The sequence below is a fragment of the Parasteatoda tepidariorum genome, chromosome 2 (assembly GCF_982258835.1).
Source record: "Parasteatoda tepidariorum strain Cologne lab strain chromosome 2, Ptep-v5.0, whole genome shotgun sequence".
NCBI classification, from domain to species: domain Eukaryota; kingdom Metazoa; phylum Arthropoda; class Arachnida; order Araneae; family Theridiidae; genus Parasteatoda; species Parasteatoda tepidariorum.
This window is the reverse complement of record NC_141756.1, coordinates 23,067,132-23,087,174: the sequence shown is the minus strand read 5'-3', so window position 1 is coordinate 23,087,174 and position 20,043 is coordinate 23,067,132. Positions and strand designations below refer to the sequence as shown.

At 28.7% G+C, this 20,043-nt stretch overlaps 2 protein-coding genes across 3 annotated transcripts in view; both read right to left on the bottom strand.

The window, feature by feature from the left end:
* LOC122272783 (uncharacterized) overlaps window positions 1-9,296 on the bottom strand; it is a 41,479-nt gene extending 32,183 nt beyond the window's left edge. For both annotated transcript variants that reach the window (XM_087156990.1, XM_087156991.1), the window contains exon 1: window positions 9,136-9,296. The gene's annotated coding sequence lies outside the window, so the exon portion shown is untranslated. The remainder of the gene's footprint in view (window positions 1-9,135) is intronic.
* A 5,244-nt stretch (window positions 9,297-14,540) lies between these two features.
* LOC107449419 (uncharacterized) overlaps window positions 14,541-20,043 on the bottom strand; it is a 34,223-nt gene continuing 28,720 nt past the window's right edge. Inside the window, exon 2 of the mRNA XM_087156989.1 lies at window positions 14,541-19,635. Coding sequence (XP_087013115.1) covers window positions 14,883-19,583 — 4,701 coding nt within the window. The 5' untranslated portion in view covers window positions 19,584-19,635 and the 3' untranslated portion in view covers window positions 14,541-14,882. The remainder of the gene's footprint in view (window positions 19,636-20,043) is intronic.

The following is a 20,043-nucleotide window of genomic DNA, read 5'->3' as shown; positions in this document are numbered from 1 at the left end:
AACCCGGAGTCAAGTTCAAGGATTATAGTAATGATCTATAATAATATAAATAGAACAGTACAAGAATGTCAAGAACTTCTCTATATAGTTAAAAATTGCGTTTAAAGAGCCAAGAATTAAGTAGTAATTATCGGACTAATTTCTATTAAAGAGAAAATTTGGTAATGCTTGGTTTATCCCTGTGATAGAAAATTTTCGATGCATATTCGGTTTGATTTCAGAGGAAGCAAAAAATATTTTAAAGCATTTTTAAAAAAAAAAACATATAATAGAAAAAAAAATCAATTAGGAAAGAAAAGAAAAATATTTCATCCATATTGTAATTGATAAAAGTTTATCATCTATGGGTACATAAAATTAACAAAATACAAATACGTAATCAGACTTAAACATTCTGATAAAACAGAAAATCAAAAAAAATTGAATTCCGGATTTGATTTTATTAGCCACCAAAAAAAAAAAAAAAAATTCACTCACAATTTTAAATTTACTTTAAATATTCAATTCGGAGTCACTCTTTCTATTTTTTTAAATAAATAAGTAAATTATGCTAAAAAAAAATTCTAAATTTATATAAAATTTGAAATATTAATTATAAATGTCTACTTAACAAATATTTTCATAATAAGTATTAATCACACAGATTTGGTAAAACTGTGCAGAAAACAAAAAAAATAAGTAAATTCATAATGCAAATGTAAAGTAGTAATTGATCAACAAACATTTTTTTTTAATTTTAAGTTGGTACAGTATTTCTTTAATGGAATGATTAAAAACATTTTTCGATAATATTGAAATAAAACTGCAATGAGTATCAAGGCTCAATATTTTTGAACGAGTAAATTACGATATGGTCCCTTAATTTACTGTATTTAACAAATCTGAGAACAAAATATTTCATTTTAATTATTTTAAATTAAATTAGAAAGAGATAAAATATATTATTTTGAAATGCGAAATCTAAATCGTATAAAAGTTCTGGCACCTTTTGCTAAGTGTTTATATAATGTAAAGTCCTTCAATTCATACTTTTTTTTTAAATCCTGCCTCTAAAATTTATTGAGTCATTTTTTATTATTTTCTGTAAAAATAATAATAATTTACCAAACACTGAAAATTTTGATAACAAATCCAATAAAATAAGACTATAATATTTAAATTATTAAACGGGCCCTCAGACGAAAACGTCCACGATTAAAAAAAATTCTTATCTTTATTATTTCAAATAATGAATAAAGGGGAGACTTAAGTTTTCGAAATTGTAGCTCTGTGATTTTTCACTGCTCCGGACCCACATTAAAATAATTTATTAGTTAATGATCCCCAAGTACGTTTAAAAAATTGTCGAATCTTCGATATATGTCATTGAGCATGCCTGCGCAGAATTACTAAGAAAATGTCGTTATACAACTGAGTGAATTAACAAAAAAGAAAAGAAATATTATAGGAGGAAAAAGTTAAAAATGTTTAGTTGGTCCCCATCATCAACAAAAATTTCGACGACTTTCTTTCGCAAAATGCAGTACAGTTCGTGACAATTTGATTCCTTATATCTGAATCAAGCTCAGTTAACGCGCATGCGGACTCGCGAATAATTTATCTAACATGACCAGGGGTCTGTCCAGACATTTTGTGAAAGGTCCGTTTTTCGTGAAATTGTGAAAAATTACTCACATTCTTTCAAACAGGGTCCGCTTTTATAAATTTGCGCAAATAGGGTCCGTTATTGCAAAAAAAAATTTTCAAGGAGTTTTTAAATTGTAAAGACATACAAGATTATGCTCAACACTGTAAAATTATAATTAAAAAAATTAAATTTTAAAAAATAAACAACAATTGCTGCTTCTAAATTAGAGATGCAACATACAAATATTTGGTATTTACCCAATACTGCTGAACGCAGAATTCGCGATCGCAACGCTCGAGTACGCCGTCTAGCGGGAGCCTGTAAATATCGGACATTAATTTATCACGTTTTCATTTAGTTCCATCAAAGTCATTGACTGAATCAGACGCCATTTTTTAGCAGCAAATAAGAAACAAAATTTCCCTAAGGAAAAGGCCGAAGAACTTGAAAAACATCTCCAGAATATTAATAAATCTTTCAGGAACAGAACACGCCAAACATTTGAAGAAAAATTCCTCAATAATTTTTTATTTCTATTATCAACAAACTTGCAACTGATGACTTCCGATTTCGGATACTGTTACAGATGTGTGTATTAAGGTAAAATGCATTTCTTCTGTCTTCAATTCATTACGAATTAAAGTGAAGTCAACATTGCTTTCATCATTCCAGTGAATAAATATGAATTCAGAACATACAGAATTGTAATAGTTATAGCATATTCTTCTTCGTTATGGAATAGTATATATTTCTGTATCCATATAATTCGGAAAACAACAATAAAAAATTATCCAAGTTACTTGAAATAGTGCCATTTGTGCTGATTCTTAATTAATTTAAATCGTTTTCTTGGTAAGTTTTTTTTAATTTTGAAAGAATAAGTTCAACTAGAATTCAGCTATTCTGTTTTTAGCTACATATTCAAATTCATATCAATTATAAAATTTTGCTGTGTAGTATGTTATCTAAAAGTAATGAAGGTATAAACTATGTATCTATTATTTGAGAATAAAGTTTTCAAACAAGGAACTTATCATTTTGGAATTCTCCGGGAATCATAAATCAGGTAAGTGCAATGATTTTTACAATAAAAAATTTGCTTGTAAATATTTTTTTTTCATTTGATGATGGTTCTCTACAGAATAGTTTTTTACGTCTGATTAAGAACTATAAGAATAATAAAAAAAGAAACAATATGAAAGTTTTTATTTCAGTGTTAATAATTCTTAAAATCGTTTTTTTTATCCTAAGAATTCTTTATTTTCCGTTTTTTAGTTTATAATTTTTTGATAAAAATTGTTGTCAAAATACTTTTGAAAAATTAAATGGTATGACATTATGTGTTTATGTATACTTCTTGTATATTCCAATGTTTGAAATAATATGATTCAGAAAAGTATGGAATAAAAATTCGGTACTTACGACGTATTAACGCCACCGCCGCTACATATTTGGCGGTTTTTAAGTGCCGCCAATCTACACTTAAAATTTTTGCGACAGTTCATAAAATAAAACACTTTATTTAAAATCAAAATAGTTAATTGGATTTCGGTGGAAAATGAGCCGATATAGAGTTTAGCATAGATTCAAAACAATCATATCGCCATATGAACTCTGATGAATAAGATTCCAAATGAAATAACATTTCCAAAACGTACGTTTGCCAAGATAAAGTTTCATGTTGTGGGAATTGGTACATTTTCGTTTTTTCGGTAAAATATTTCCCTCCTGAAAAAATAAAATTGCATCTTGTTTTGTTTTTGGCAAATCCTAAAGACGAATATTCGTAGCACTAAAAATGGCGACAAAAAAGAATTGTTTTTTTTTTTTTTTTTTTGTTTCGTCAGCATTCTTTATTTTACGTTTCTTAGTTTCTAAATAATGATTTTTATTGAAACTTGAAATTTTTTGATAAAAATTGTTGTCAAAAAACGTTGTTTACAAAATTAAATTTCATAAAATTATGAGGCTTATGTATACTTTTTGTTCATTTTAATTTTTGAACTAATATGATTCTTAAAACTATAGAATGTAAAGTTTAAATGGGCCTTTCATGTTATATCATTAAATTTAGTAATACTATTTCTCGGGCATTAGGTTTTAACTCTTATAAGAATATACATAATTTTTTCTGTTAATGTACAAATATTTTTCCGATGTGTTTTGGATATTCCTTCTATAATAAAAAGAGATACCATTTTGTTTTCGGTTGTACAAGAAAGAAGATCAAGCATTTTTCTTTTTTAAATTTAATAAGCCACATTAAAGAAGGAACGTTGCAATGCTACACGCTACATTAACGACGTCTCCAGAGTAACTGAATGACGGTTCATATGGAAATCGCAGGTAAGCGTCTCATACAACAACGCCCCCTATAGTTCGTTGCGATCGCGAATATTAATTTCGGACGAATAATGGAAGAATCGTCTGCCGAAGACAAAACTTAATTCGTTTACATCCATCTTTCTTGTTTTCTGCCCTGGAAAGGGTTTATTCGATTAACAAAATAATAATGAAGATAAACAAATTTGTGAAGGGTCCGATTAAAAGAAAAATCATTTTGTGAAGGGTCCGTTTTTAATTCAAAATATTTTGTGAAGGGTCCGTTTTTAAGTTAAAATATTTTGTGAAGGGTCCGTTTTTAAGTTAAAATATTTTGTGAAGGGTCCGTTTTTATGAAAAGATATTTTGTGAAGGGTCCGTTAACGGACCCAAATTTCTTCTAAACAGACCCCTGATGACATGTAAAATGATTGGCGCTTTTGTACCATAAAGACGACAACAGTGCTGGCATAGTTTAGTGCGTAGTGGAAAAAGCTAAGCAAGCATAATGAAAAATTCATCATTGAACTTACAAGAGTTTTTATTAAGCAAGAAAAATTATAACTTAACTTAGACATCACATAATTTTGTAACAGAAAACAATCCTCGAGAATATTTTACTCTGCATAACATGAGATAACTAAACATACAATGATGAAAATCACCAAATCTTATCTTGATTCGTCTAATATATATATAGGCACATTTAATATCCAATCAAAAAACAACATTTGCATAATGAGGATAGAAAACGTAATACACCTAAAATTAATAAATAAATTTTGTCTTTAAAATATTTTCTAAATGTTCGAACTCCCCTTTTCAGTGGTTTTTTGAACTTGTGATTTCTGACTCGCCTTACTGGAACCTTGCTCTTAGAAATTCGTAGTCTTACAGACAGTAAGCCGAAATGGATTGTGGTTAAATAAATAGTGAAAATATCGAACGGAACATCGTGGTGAAAAGAACGATTTTTGCGCAATTTATGAATTGACATAACTAATGAATATCCTATTTAGAAAAAGGGAAAATTAAGCATTTTTTTAAAAAAATCTAATGAAAAAAAGCCCTTTTAACCAGGGTTTGAAACAGGGTTGGGTTTTTGACGTCAAAAAGTGGTTTTTGACATGACAAGGGTATAATACTGGTTTAAACCGTCAAAAACCCGTCAAAAATGTCAAAAACTGAAGTTTGCCAAGAAAATATATAAACTTCAAAATTACCAACAGTTGCCATGCATTAGATTGAAATTTAATTATACTATAGGTAATCAGCAGGTTTTAAAATATTTTTTAATTAAAATTAAGGTAAAATAACAGATTTAAAATCTCAGAAATTTATATTCAAATGCATGTGCAGAAAAATTTTGCACAAAAATTGTTTAAATATTTATATTTAAAAAATTTTTTTCTTCTTTTTGATACTTAAGAAAATTAAAAGTTTATTACTATGCATTTTTGACATATAAGGAACATATAACTAATATTTATAAGGAACTTACAAGTTAGGTTGTATGAATACAAACTTGATACAAGTCTATAAAAAAATTTTTTTAATGTTATACCGAATATCTTTATTATCCAGTATGTTAATTTGAATTTAAAAGTAGTTACATTTATGAATAATGATAAATATAATTCATATTGTTTATTAAATTTATTTATAATTATTACACTTATCATTTTAAAACAATTTTTATCTCTTAATTTTTTTTTCTCCACTTGTATTAAGAATACAAATAATGCATATCTTGAAAGCAAGAATTAATTATTCAACAGATAAAACTATAACGTATTCAGCAAAATGAAATTCACAAGTATTTGGATAAATTAAATTTTCAGCATAGTAAATGAATAGGCTGAATATACTGTAAATCAACACTAACTACTCTGTGTATTTAACAGAAAGCACTTAAATTTGTATTGTCTTATGTTAAAAAGATTATTAAGAAGATTTAAAAGAATATTGAAAAGATTTTTCTTTAAAAGAAGATGTCTAATGTACAAAACTGCTAATGTTTATCTTTAAAAATGTCTAATTTTTAGTATAATCTATACTATACGCTAAATTTGGTTATAAATAAATTTCTTAATAATATCACTGCAGATTTTTAATAACACATGAAAATGAATACATAATATTACAAAAGATGTGAGTTTTAAGTACAAGATTTTGGTTACTATTCAAAATATAAGTGTTTTTTCAAAATTTTAAATTTATTTTTTCTAGAACATATTTAGAAACACTATCCTTTATAAAAAATATATAAATTTTATGTATTAATTAAATTTCACATATGAATATAGGTTTTTGACATTTTCGACGTTTTTGACAGTGAGGTTTTTGACGTGACGGTTTAAACCATGGTTTAAACTGTCAAAAACTGTCACATGTCAAAAACCTGCCAACCCTGGTTTGAAAACAAAAAACTCGGGTATTTTAGAAAAAACCCAACCAGTCTGGGTTTTATTGAAAAAACCTGGGGAAAATTGGGTTTTTTTCATTTACTGCTCATAAACTTTAAGTTTCACTGTATAATTATTTTTATTTATTTATTATAAAGTGTTGTAAAAGCTTAAAAATAGAAATAAATCCAAAAAGTTATTTTAATTTTGTTATATGCATTTAATATTAAGTACATAACGTTTCACAATTTTTAACTCAAGCATTATGAAATATAAATGCAGTAATATAAAAGGAACAAGTTTATTATTTTTTTTGTTTTCATACACATTTATTTACTATATTTCTTAAACTTATATATATTACCTATTATAAAATTATAATCAGTAAATATTTATAATCAGTGAAAACTAAAATTTCATCTGACTTTTGACTTTAATAAAAAACCGAAGTAAATATTTAATGGTCTTCCATGCTTTTATAATAAGATTAAAAAAAAGTGAAATTGAAATTATGTATAGTTATAAAGAGTATCAGTTACTTGTCCCTTTTTTTCAAATAATTAACCCTGGAAAATGATTTTATTCTTAGATGAATAATTTTAAAAAGTTTTCTTATAAAAAATTTTAGCTTATTTTTTCAAAGCCAGAAAATAAAACTATTTAAATGTGTTAATGTATTTACTTAGTAAAAAAAAATATATTATTTCTTTTCAATTTTTTTAAACATATGAATTAGTAATAATATTAATATATAAAGCATGCAACAATTTGAAAAATTGATCTTTCTAGATTATATTATTTAAATTTCTATTTCATTTAATTTCATTAAAATATTACTTTTTTGAAAAAACCCACTTAAAGTTTTCAATAGTACTATAAAATTATAGATTCTAGTTTCTTTTACTTTACAAATATTAAAAACTTAATCATATAAATCATGCAACTCTATTTAAAAAGTTTATGCTGCACAATAAATTATATAAAATTAAATGTGCATCAATAAGTTTCAATAAAAAGAGTTTCTTTTTTGAAAAAACCCACTTATCGTTCCAAGTGGGTTTTTTCAAGGTGGCCCCGTTTGGCAAACCCTGCTTTTAAAATACGTAAATCAAAAATAACAAACTTTATTTACTTTTTAAATACGCTATACATCTTGTATAATATAAGTGTAAATAATTTACCAATAGTTAATCCATAAAATTTTATTCAAATTATCAAATTATATTATTATTGAAATATAGCAAATATTGTTAGAAATAGAATAATTTATAACAGTACTTTAAAAGGAATAATTTGCTTATCGAGTTATCGAGAAACGAATATCATTGAGATGTAAGAATGTGGGTCAGTGAGCAAAGCGAACTGGTGAGATATTTCGCCCTAAGCGAAATGCATTAATGGAAAACTAAATGTACAAAATATCCAAAATACTATTTTCTTTATTATATGTCATTCATAATAGTCAAAGAACACTTTTTAAAAAAAAAGTGCATCAAACACATCATTTCAAAGGCCATTTTGAACGTGAGCCATTATTGTTACAGGCTACATCAGAGATAGCCTTACATGCGAAAGAAAAGTTTTAAATGTGTGGTACGTGTGTATTAAGTTTTATGCTTTAATCATTAAAGGAGTGATTTTTTTAAAATTATTTCCTAAATTTATCAGACTAAGCGAAGAATTCTCTTTTTATGAAAAACTTATCTTATAAAAAAATTCACACAAACCTGTAAATTTAAAAAAAAAATTAATTTTATAACTCGTTTACTACAGATCCGATTTGAAAGCTTCTTGTTGTGTACTTTTAGAAAAATATGAGATTACTAGTTGGAAAAATATGAATTTGCTTAATATCTTAAGAACAAACAATATCTTGTATAAGTGTAAGAAATATCTTATTTTAGAAAAGAGAAAATTAAACACTTTTTACAAAAACTCAATGAACAAAAATCCTCTTTAACGACTTTTAAAAAACGAAAATCAAAAATAAGCACATTTTATATACGTTACACCCTGTATAAAACAAGTGTTAATAATTTTCCATTAGTTTATCCATGAAATTTGATTCAAATAAGATTATTATTATTGACATATAGCAAATATTATTTAAAATAGAATAATACATAATACTTTTACTAGGACAATCTGCTTATCAAGAAACGAAAATGATTGAGATGTAATAGTGTGGGTAGGTGATCAAAGCGGGAGGCGACATGTTGTCTTAAGTGACATGCATTGTTTGAAGTAGAGAACTGCAAGTACAAAATATCCAAAATAGTCTTTTCTTAAACAGATATCATTCAAAATTGTCACAAAAAACATTTAAACACAACTTTTCAAGAGGCCCGAATTTTGAAAACGTGCCATTATTGTTATGGGCTAAACCTGAGATTGCCTCATATCCAAAATTAAAGCTTTAAATGTGTGGTACATATGAACAAAGTTTTATGCTTCTATCATTAAAGGCGCAATTCTTTGAATTATTTCACAAACCTGCCAGACTAAGGGAAGAATCCTCATTTTGTGAAAAAGCTTATCTTAAGAAAAATACTTAACAAAAAGATCCGATTTAAAAGCTTTTTGTTGAGTATTAATTATAAAAATATGAATTTGTTTAATATTGAATACCAAACACAAAATTCCAATTCCGATAGTTCCTACTGTGTAAGAAAACATTTTTAAAATTACAAAAATAATAATCAACAAGCTATGAATTCAGAACAGCACATAGAGTATTTAATAAAAATTCTTCACAAAATTCAGGAAAGATAGAAATCATACCAAGAGAGGGTGATAGACGAAGACAATTAATTCAGAATTAAAATCCGTTGCCGGGCAATTGTTGATCGCAAAATTAATTTGGATCACTAATATTTCCAGTTAATCAAAATGGAACTACACATTAGTACTAACGGAAACTTTTATTCTCCTCGCCAAACGGGTAGAAAAATTCTAGAAAGGGTAGAAAAATTCGCCAATTTACCACTACGAATATACTTTAAAAATATTTTCAGTTATTAAAGGAGAACTAAATAGCCAAACATTGGCTATTTTCAAAGATGAGAAAAAGGGAAAGTACCGTTAGACATGAGTCGGATGTTGATATGGCCTTGATCATTATTTAATGTTTCATTCTTAATATTCTAACATTTTATTAAAGCAGACTTATTTATTTCTCATCATAACAACTTCGCTGTCTTATTTTTTCATTATTTTTGGTTTCTATTGCGTTTTACATTTCTGTTGAAAAATAAGGATTTATACTTTTTAATTCACTTTTAATACTTATTCCAAGTAGCTAGGTCTTCAGTGTCGCAGCAACTTATTAAATAAATACTAATTGCTTTTCTATTTGAAGAAAGTTCTCTTAACTCTCTTAATAAAAGAAAATATGTTCTAATTTTATAATTTTTTTTACTTCTAAAATTAGTTAAAAGTAGGACGAAAAAAAAAATGAACATTTATAACTGCGATATTAACAGAAAATAAAATTAAAAGTTTTATTTCTTCTTTTTTTTCTTTTCTTCTTTTTTTGTGTGCGTTTGCTTAAAAGACATTAATTTAAAAAAAAAATATTTTTGTTTCTTTTCAAAACCATTTTGTTAACAAAACATATAATTATATCTAAGAACGTTTTCCTTAATACTGCCGTGCAATTAAAAAAAATTGTATGTGCTTTAAGATTGATTCCTAGAAAAGTGGCTTGACAACTTTTTTTTTCTTCTATTGCTAATGCTAAAATAGAATTTCAAAAAACTGATAAAACAAAATTTATTTTTGAAAAAAAAATTTCCAATATGCAGTTTACACAAAGATGCGTAAAAAATCTAAATTTTAAATTTTTTGTCGCTTACAACGATTTTTCATTTACACGCCAGAATATGTTATTTGAAACGAACTATTACAAAACGAAGTATTACGGATTTGAAAAATAAACTGCATTTTTTTTTTTAAATTTGATCTTAGGATATGTAACACAATCACAGAAATAATAAATTAGAAATAAATTTACTTGCTGACAATAAATAATGAAAACTTCATATCATGTAACTGATAAAATTGGAAACGGTTTTTATTACTCTTTGGTTTTTCATCATTTTAAAAATTTCGCTATCATTGTTAAGATTTATATCTATCAAAATATAATATCTCACTCTCAGTTCTTTTACTTTATTTGTTTTTTTTCATTAAGTCAAGCGCGAGCTTATAAAATAAAGATCTCGAGAGAGAAATAAAATTTCCTACAATAATGGATATGTAGACATTAATTTATGCAAAACGAAAGTAAAATAAGTCGTAATAAATTCACTTAAAATTTCGAAAAAATTGCCCTTTTAGCACAGCAAATTGTAACTCTGTAGTGGCATTTTGACTTGCCTGCAAAGTAGCCCGCATAAATTACAGCTTTTAAAAAAGCATTATCAGAACTGTTTTTTTACTCAAAATTCCAATTTCTATGAAAGTTATGGAAAGTTTGTGCGATTTTTATGGAAAATTTTTCAATTCATCATTTTAATTTATTATTGTAATTATATTTTGCCTTAAATATTAACTATATTTCCGTAATATTACGTAAGTAATATTTCGTAAGCACTTAAAGGGGGAAGGGGTTTTTATTTTGCTAATTTTTTTCTGACAAGGAAAAGGAATTATATGACTTTACCTTGAAACAAGACGAAAAAATCCCTTTATTTTGAAATATTTTTTAAAAACTCAAATAAATATTTTAACAAAAAAAACTGCACGTGGAAAAATTTTTAAATTAGAAATAAAATTTGAAAACAAAAACATAAAAAAAATGGATGTCGGTTGCCTTTTTAAGTTTTCCTGGTAGTAAAATATTCATTATTGTTGTTTGCATGATAATCTATCCCGATTTGTAGAAAGAAAACAAAATGCACACTTAATACAATAGAATATTCTATTCGCCACTATTTTCACGAAAAATGTTCACAAATGTAGCATAGAGGCTTCTTGATGACCAGAACCATTAAAATAGAATCATAACCTGAAATCATAGACTAAAAAAGGAAAAAATATTGTTTTAAAGTAATAACAATAAAACATAAAATAAGGTTGCCATAATATTTAAATGGTTTTAATGTCAGCCACACATCATTAAATTAGGAAAATTATCAGAAAATTTAAATAATAAAAATGTTCTCATATTTTTAACACTTTTATACTTTTTTGCATTCATACTTTTAAATGTTTCGTGCTTGTATACAACCTTCATTCGGCACTTAAATACCTCCTGTTAACTGCAGTCTTCGGCAATTCTTTAATTCGATTAATCTAAAGTCAATCCCTGTTACTCTACAGTTAACTCAGCTATTTGCACGTTCGAATTAAATATTCGGCAGTCGGTAGCGAGCTGGCGAGAAGATATTTTGCGCCCTGATTTAAGCAATCGATTTTGTGTTAGTCTCTCTTGATTGCAGGGTAAAAAAATACACAGTATACAATATCTCCTTTGCCTAAATATACTTATTAATTATAAAAAAAACTTATTATTTTTCCCCTTCCTTCAGTAAAATCATGATTTTACTGTATCTCGAGAATTTTTTACGCGAGTTCAAATTTTTTCATACCATTAAAAAAGTCGTTTATCCATAGACAATTCCATGCTAATAACATTTTTTAATAATTAATTATAATTTTTTAATATTTTATTTAGCAATGGACAAAAAAAATTTGAATTTTAAAAATTACAATTTTACATTATTTTAAAAAATATAATTTCAAAAAGTAAAGCTCGAAATTTGAGCTCAATTCGTTGAATACTTTTTGAATAATCAAATGTTAAAATAATTCGTATATTAAAATTTGATTTATTGAGAACTGTTTGATTGCTTTCGTTCCACTTTTGTATTTTATCATACTAGGAAGCTTCACCCCCTTTTCGCTGGCGCTCGCCAACCCCCGGAACTGCTTTCGCAGTTCATTTCGGATTGCTTCGCAATCCAATGCTCACTCATTGGATACGTTCTTAACGTCTAGCTTTTGTATACTTTTTTGAATACTGAAGTTCCGAAAATTTTTCACTGTAGAAAATTCTAAACCAGTACATTTCAATATTAATTTGAAATTGCACCCCACAGAATTCTTTGCCGACTGTTTTCTGTATAAATGAAGAAAATAAAGTAAATATTTAAGAGTTGTTTAGTAATCTTATTTAGTTGTACAAAGTACTTCAGAAAAGAACTTTCGACAAAATACTAAAATAGAAATCTACGACTCACTTCTGCCTAGCTTAATAGTATGAGATTGCCGCAGCTGAATTGAACAACCTGATAATGCTCACTCTGATTATTGTTTCCGTTTTTAAAAGAGCTATATGTAGAGCCACCTCAACTAGATTTGCCATGTGACATTTTTAGCAGCAATCATTGGTAAAAGCTTACCTACATGCTGTAAAGCATGTAGGTAAGTACTTTAGTTATTTTTGCTAAAAATCACTTTTTATTTTTTTAAACAAAAAACACCTTTCCGATTTTTTTTTACATCGTGAAGTCATAATAGTTACTTTCCAGCAAAAAAAAAAAAGAAACTTGGAATTTGCCAAAAAAAATTTATTTTAATACAACACTTTTAAAAACATATTTACAGCTTTTTGATAACTTAACTACGTAGTGTTGCCTTATTAAAAAAATAGGCTCATAAATTAATGCTACCATCTGTAGTAATGCAATTTACTTTTTATTTTAGTTAATTTTCAAAATGGGCTCTCATCATAATTGTGGTCCGAAAAAATTATTTTAGCCATTTTTCTTTAACATCTTTCTTCTTTTTCATTAAAAAAAAGTTTAATGAAAATCTGTGACACTGTCACGACGGCAACTAGGATTTCTGTTGATTTTACTTAAATTGAGCCTAGTGCTGCATGGATTAGTGCAAAAACAGTGCACTAAAATGAAATCACTCCCCTCGAATGTGATAAAAAAATCGGAAAAATTTTCCTATCGATTGTTTTTAAATTTCCTTGTCTTTCAGGAGAAATTACCAAGCCCTATCAAATGAAACTTTAATAAGATGGTAGTTATAATTATTAATAATAAAGTGAAATTACCAACCTAACTTTATTGTATTGTTATCTCGTTCAGCTCCTAGGTTCCCAACGTGGAGACTAACGCACTCTGGCGGCGGTGAAAAGTATAATGGAAGGACTATCCATAGTTGTCTTAAGAAAAAAACTACCTTTAATACCAAGTCTGTGGCGATCTCCTGCTCCAGAAACAAGAAATGACATGTGGTGATGGGTTCGCCGCTCATCGTAAAATCAAGTTTATTTCATATTGTTATCTGTTTGTCTTAATCAATTGTGTTTTTACTTATTTTTGAAGTGAACTGAAATAAGAGTTCTGACGTCATCATATTAGAATTGTATAAATGCCAGCACGCACATGACAGCCTGTCAGTATTTCTCTCATCACCTGCTGTGATGATGCTTCTTGTAAATCAAACCAACTTGTACATAAATGTAAATATGTTTAATAAAATATTAGTATCTTGAAGGAGCTATATTCGCTTACCTCAGACACATTTCATAAGAGGGGAGCTTCTCTTTCCCCTTGTTAATTTTTTTTTTTTTGCCGACTTGAGCTAAAAACTGTCTCAAATACTGACTCATCTCTACTTGAAATAGTTGATCCTCGTAACCTTAGTCACCACCACTAGTCCAGACGAATGGCGATCTATACGCAGATTGTAGATTATGTACTTACGGGATTAATAGGGGTGGGGATTTAAGTATGAATGAAATAAGCATTACACATGAAAATGCTCATTTTGTGGTTTGATATCGAAAAATTATTTTTTCTTAACTTATCCCATATTACTTGTTATTAAAGCAAATTTGAACTAATGATAATGAAAAAAAAAAACGCTTTTAAACTATGCAATAATATTAAGTACCGTAATACCCATTAGAAGAGTATCAAAATAAAATTGTATGATGTTAAGTGTGAAAAAATTTAATCTCTTTAAAGGAGATTAAAAAATTTTATGATCTGATAAGTGAGCGTGGTGTAGAATGGATGATGGGTATCTTATTTATGCTGCTCAATGCAATAACTTTACAAACATTCAGCACGATATTAACTATTCCCTTATTCTCATAAGCGGCGTTAGTGTTTTCCTCTTTGATTGGTAAGAGACATCTTGAGGCACCCTAAACACACCACACGCGAAAATTAGGCGTTTTTTATTCAAAGATATTCTCAAAAGACTGTATTTCCTAAACTGGATCGAAATTGAAGAAAGATTTTTGTAATAAAATTTTATCTTTGAGTTAACACTTTACTTGTGAATAACAAATTATTTGGAATGGTTAAAGTAAAACTCAATTAACCAACATGGATACATTTTCAAAGACAAGAAAAATATTAATAAAAAAAACAAACAATATAGTTAATAATAAGCCACAATAGTTTTGATGACATAGGGACTTACTAATGATTATATACAATCAAAAATAATACAAAATTTAAACAACTGCTTCTACTCTCATAAAGTCTCCAACTAGTCACTCACTCAATTAACTTAGATAAAAATTCATTGCGATTTTCAGGAGTATATTTTGCTAAGGATTCGAAAAATTCCAGGGTCTTGTTGTGATTTTCTTCTGCAGCTTTCATTCTTTTTTGGATATCATCTCCTCTACTATTTTCTGTAATTTGTCTCTCATTGCAAAGCTCTTCATATGTTTTAGCTCTGTAGTTCATTTGTTTCAAACGGGAGCGGTTAAGAATCAGCTCATAACTACCCTGGTTATTCTTACGAGCTGTTCTACCTTTAATTTGTATCTCTTCCTTTTCGTCTAAAGAGAAGAATGTTTGAATAACGTGCACACCGCCATTTTCTTCAACACTTCTATCGTTCGACTTGTAGTCAATACCACGACCCATAGTCTTTGTAGCTAGAGTCACAGTTTGGGCAACGCCAGCCTCGTTAATACGCCATTCTAAAGTTTTTGGATCTTCGTTTCCTGTAAGTGTGTACAGGCGATCGATGCTAGACTGATACTTGCTTTGGAATAATTCCATTTTTGTATCCTTTTCGAAAAAAACCAATACAGCACGATTAAGGTGAACGTTTTTAGAAATACTTTCGAATATCTTTGTCAACCAACTCGTTTTTGAGTTTAAAATAGATACATGTTCAAGGGGGTTAAAAACAAGTTTGCGCTCTCCAAAGAAGGATGGCATAGCTGACATGGTTTGAATACCGTAATTCTTCAAGGCGTTTTTTCCGGAGTCATTTAAACTCAATAGTGTTCCACTTACTCCCAAAATACTTTGGTATCTCAAAGGTAGGCTTGCATATGAGATAGACCCTACTTTCACTTGCAAAAATCCAAAATTTGAATAATTTTTATCATCATAATTTTCCGTTTTAAGCCTAAAATAATTAAATGAATTCTGATAATACACATACGTATTTGTACAGTATTGGAAATACTTATCTTTTCTACAAATAAATCCCTGCTGGTTGATTTTATATTCACCCTTACTATCAGCATCCGTAAAAACATATATCGCATCGTCAACCATTCTTTCCAATTCCTTCTCAAACAAAACAGAGGTAGTTTTCAAGAAATTTCTAAAATCTTCGTAATTTTCATCTTTTATTAACTCACTTATGAACACTCTGATCTGCTCCAAAATTCTTTTTTTTAAAAGAACTCCATTCTGTATAATTTCCCAGAGTTTCGGTTGGATTTTCAGTAGTGCTGGAATACCTACGTGTACAACAGGAGCGTAAACATTTCCGTAAAAATCCTCGGAGAAAAAAACATCCACCTCATCAATTAAAAGAACTACTCTTTCAGATTTCTGGATAGTACGAACAACCTGTGTTGGAAGTTTGTTTGAAACCAAATCAGTAATAATGGATCTTAAAGGTACCTCTACCCCATTAACTTTACGCGATAAAGTTTCATTAGCCATGAAGTCAAACGTATTGTAACTTATCTTGTTCTTTACACCGAATCTATTAAAAGTTTCGAAAAATGAATTGAACCTTGTTTTATCACGCTGTGCTAAATAAAAGCTATAACAAACGATACAAGCTTCATTATCTGTTAATGCAACTAAAGCTGAAATCAGAGCTAAAATGAGGGATTTTCCTTGACCCGTTAAGACTTGAGCAAAATGTTTAGGAACTCCAACAGAGTCTTTATCAACTCCCAAAAGCCTAAATATGCACAGAATTTGAACGCAGTGTGGCTCAATTTTGTTCTTTATACCAGACACATCCTCAGACTCTTGCATAGACCAAACTGCAGCTAAATTAGCCAACAAAACTGGTAATGAAGTCAGTTTAAAATCCGATGTCCACTGATGTAAAGGCAATTTTTTTACCTTTTTTAGTTGATTTTCCATGTCATTCAAAATTTCTGAAATTCCGAAGTTTTCCAAAGAAAGAAGCTTCTTAGAATATAAGACATAGCATTCTTTTAATATGGTTTTATCCATCATGGTTTCAAACCCACTTTTTTCAGCTTTACACACTTCTTGTTCGCAGAGATTTAAAGCAACCTGAATACCAATTTGATTTTGCTTTCTGACATAGACGTAGAAGTTTTCAACATTATCTAAACGTCTCTTGAAATCCGAGTAAGTATAGCTGTTCTGTACAACACAGTAAAAAGGTAGCGTGCAATCTCTCAAGAAATGCTCCAAGTCCGTATAATCAACTTGATCTTCAAAATGAGTAAAGGAGTGTCCAACAGCAAGGAGCAAATCACCTGCTGATTTTACACTATCTTCATCATTCCAGCCTTCTTTGTCCAGAGACATTCTTACAACATCCAACAAATTTTTTACTGCCTCAAGCAAAAAATGCTTTGGGATTGGTTTTTCATTCTTCATAAAAATTTCCACAAAATCTTCTGGTTCTATTACACGATAAGATGTAACATCGTTCTTTGTAATCTCTTCAACAGCTCCTTCTAACTCAGGGAAATAGGAGAATTTAGACATAAACCATTGAAAATTGATGCCTTGCAGATGCTTCAAAAACTCGTTGTATAACCTTAAAAATTTTATTCTTACAAGTACATCAATTTCTTTCAAAAATGCGTTTTGAACTATTTCCAATAACTTCTTCATGACCAATTCAACATCAGACTTAAATATGCTACATGGTATTGGAAGCTTTCCAACTATTGAATCTCTATGATCCCAATACTCATTATAAATCATTAATAGAGTAGTAAAATGATCAGATAGAGTATCTCTATCCTCAGAAATAAGTACACTGCTTATAACATCTATTTGTTTGTTTAAAATGCCATGATCAATGCTAGTTAAAACCGAATAAATTGTACTGATATAGGGAGAAATACGGGTAACGAACTGTATGATGTTATGAGTAGCTACACGACAAGTTTCATGTCGTTCTTCTCTAACATTCTGTATGAACTTAACAAACCCATTTAGTACTGGTAATGACAATTCTTTAAATAGAGCCGCAGAATTGTCACACAAAATAGGTTCGAGGCTAGAATCAACTATGTATAACCAAACAAGGCGTTCCTGAGACAAGTTCTTAACTGTTTCCCAAAGAGATGCATCTTCGTCTCCATTCAGCAACTTAAATGTATAATTGAAATTATTTTGATAAAAATAAATTCCTGGTTCAAAAAATGTAATAAGTTTGCACATCAAAAGGTATTGTTGTTCGAGAGATTTGTTTAAAGGATCGTTAGTAGACCAAGAAATAGATTCAACTGTCACAAGATTTCCATCATTAAAAGAAATCAATGTTTCGACTTGATTTGCGTTCTTTGAACATATGTCAGAGACTATACCATGCAAACTTTTTAACAAGAAATAATAAATAGGGTGCGTAATAGATCCCAATTTTTTCAGAGACTTGGTCTGATTTTCTACCTCAATTCGCTTAAAAAAATTTTTCCACAAGTTTTTAACAAAATCTGTGAGGTGACTCTCATTTGGATACTGTTCATTCATGAATTCCAACAAATCAGCAAACAGTTTAATGTCTTTTTTGCTGATGAATAGAATTTTTCTGTCAAGTAAATTGTTCACATTCACAACGAGGCAAACCAGTTTAAAACTTTTGTTTGGACATTCATTGATTAAATTCTTTCGGTGAATATCGATTCCATCCATACAAACATTTCTTATTCCTCCGAATAAATCAGGCATATCAGTCTTAACACTACATTTAGGGAAATGATGATTTCGAGTTGAAAGTTTAGATTCTACCTGTCTCAAACGTTCTGCATGATATTTGACTTCATTTGATATGCTTTCAATTTGGATTATTTCTTTCAATAATAATAAAGGTTGATCCAAGGACAAATTATGAGACCTTACTATATTCAGAAGCTGTAAAAAATCTTCTCTGCAACAAAAATCATCTGAAATATTCTTAGCTCTTTCTTTTAGAATTAACAGGAAACTGTCATAAGCTTCGTTTCTTTTAAATAATAACTCATCTTCATATATCTTAGTAATCGTAATCAGTTCCAACAGTTTCTTTTGATTACGATGGAACGAATAAGAGTAATTAAGTTCTTCTTCATCTGAGATCTCAATTCTCGCTACAAATGGGTCACAATTCTTTGAATCAACGCAATTTACAACCAAAAAACTTTCCACACCAAGAGCTCCAAAATATAACTGACAGCAAACATCGGAAAAATTAAGAACAATATTTCCAGAATAATGCAGTTTACCAAACTTCTTTTCTATCTTTACATACTGTTTTCTATCGTGACTAAATAATTCTTGACAACTGAAATCTTTAGATTCATTTTGGCTAGCGTGATTTTTCGTTTTATTAAAGATATTCCACCTAGAATTCCAGGAGCCATCACCAGATGTTCGAACTTGATCTGATTGGTATTTGAGGTTTTCGTCCTCACTTAAACTCTGCTGTATTATTTTCGTATTTAAGACCTGACCTTTACTCCAACTATTAAAATCATTTTCATGAATATTCGCATTGATTGTTGTCGTTTCCGAAATTCGGGACAAATTTCCCCACTCATACTGTCTGCTATCAAGTCCTTTATCAATATTAAAGAACTCGTTTGAAGGTATATTTTCATTGCTTGGTTGCCTTACAGCGTGCCTTTTAAACTGTTTTCTTAGCACCTCGGATACAGATCCAACTTTCTGTAAAGATTGAAACACTTTGTTGGATTGGGCAGTTAATTCTTCACGCTGATCTGCGTCATTTGATCTTTTTCCTTCCATTGCATTGAAGCTTTTCTAATTTATTTAAGAGAGTACACTGATTTTCTATTCCCTAAAGAGAAAAAAATAATATTAAACAAATATAAGCAATTTTTAAATGAAGCATTACACACATGAACTATGTTATTAACAGATTGAAAACTTTATACGCTTAAAAAATACAAAAAAAGGACAGACATAACAAAACAAAAAAAATTTAAAAAATAAATAAACGTTAAGTTGCCAATGAAAAAAAAATTAAGATGAAAAGAGGACGAAAAAAAAAACAGATCAAGGGGGGGGGGGAGTTGGCTGAAATGTAAATCGGGATAAAATGCATTTCCCTGCGTTATGGAGAACTGGGGAATACCTAATATCGTTGACAAGGGAATCATCAGTATTCAAATGAGAAAATAAAGTTCCAGGGTATCAAAAACACAATATCATTTGAATTCTGATTCACTTATCAACGACAGTAGTT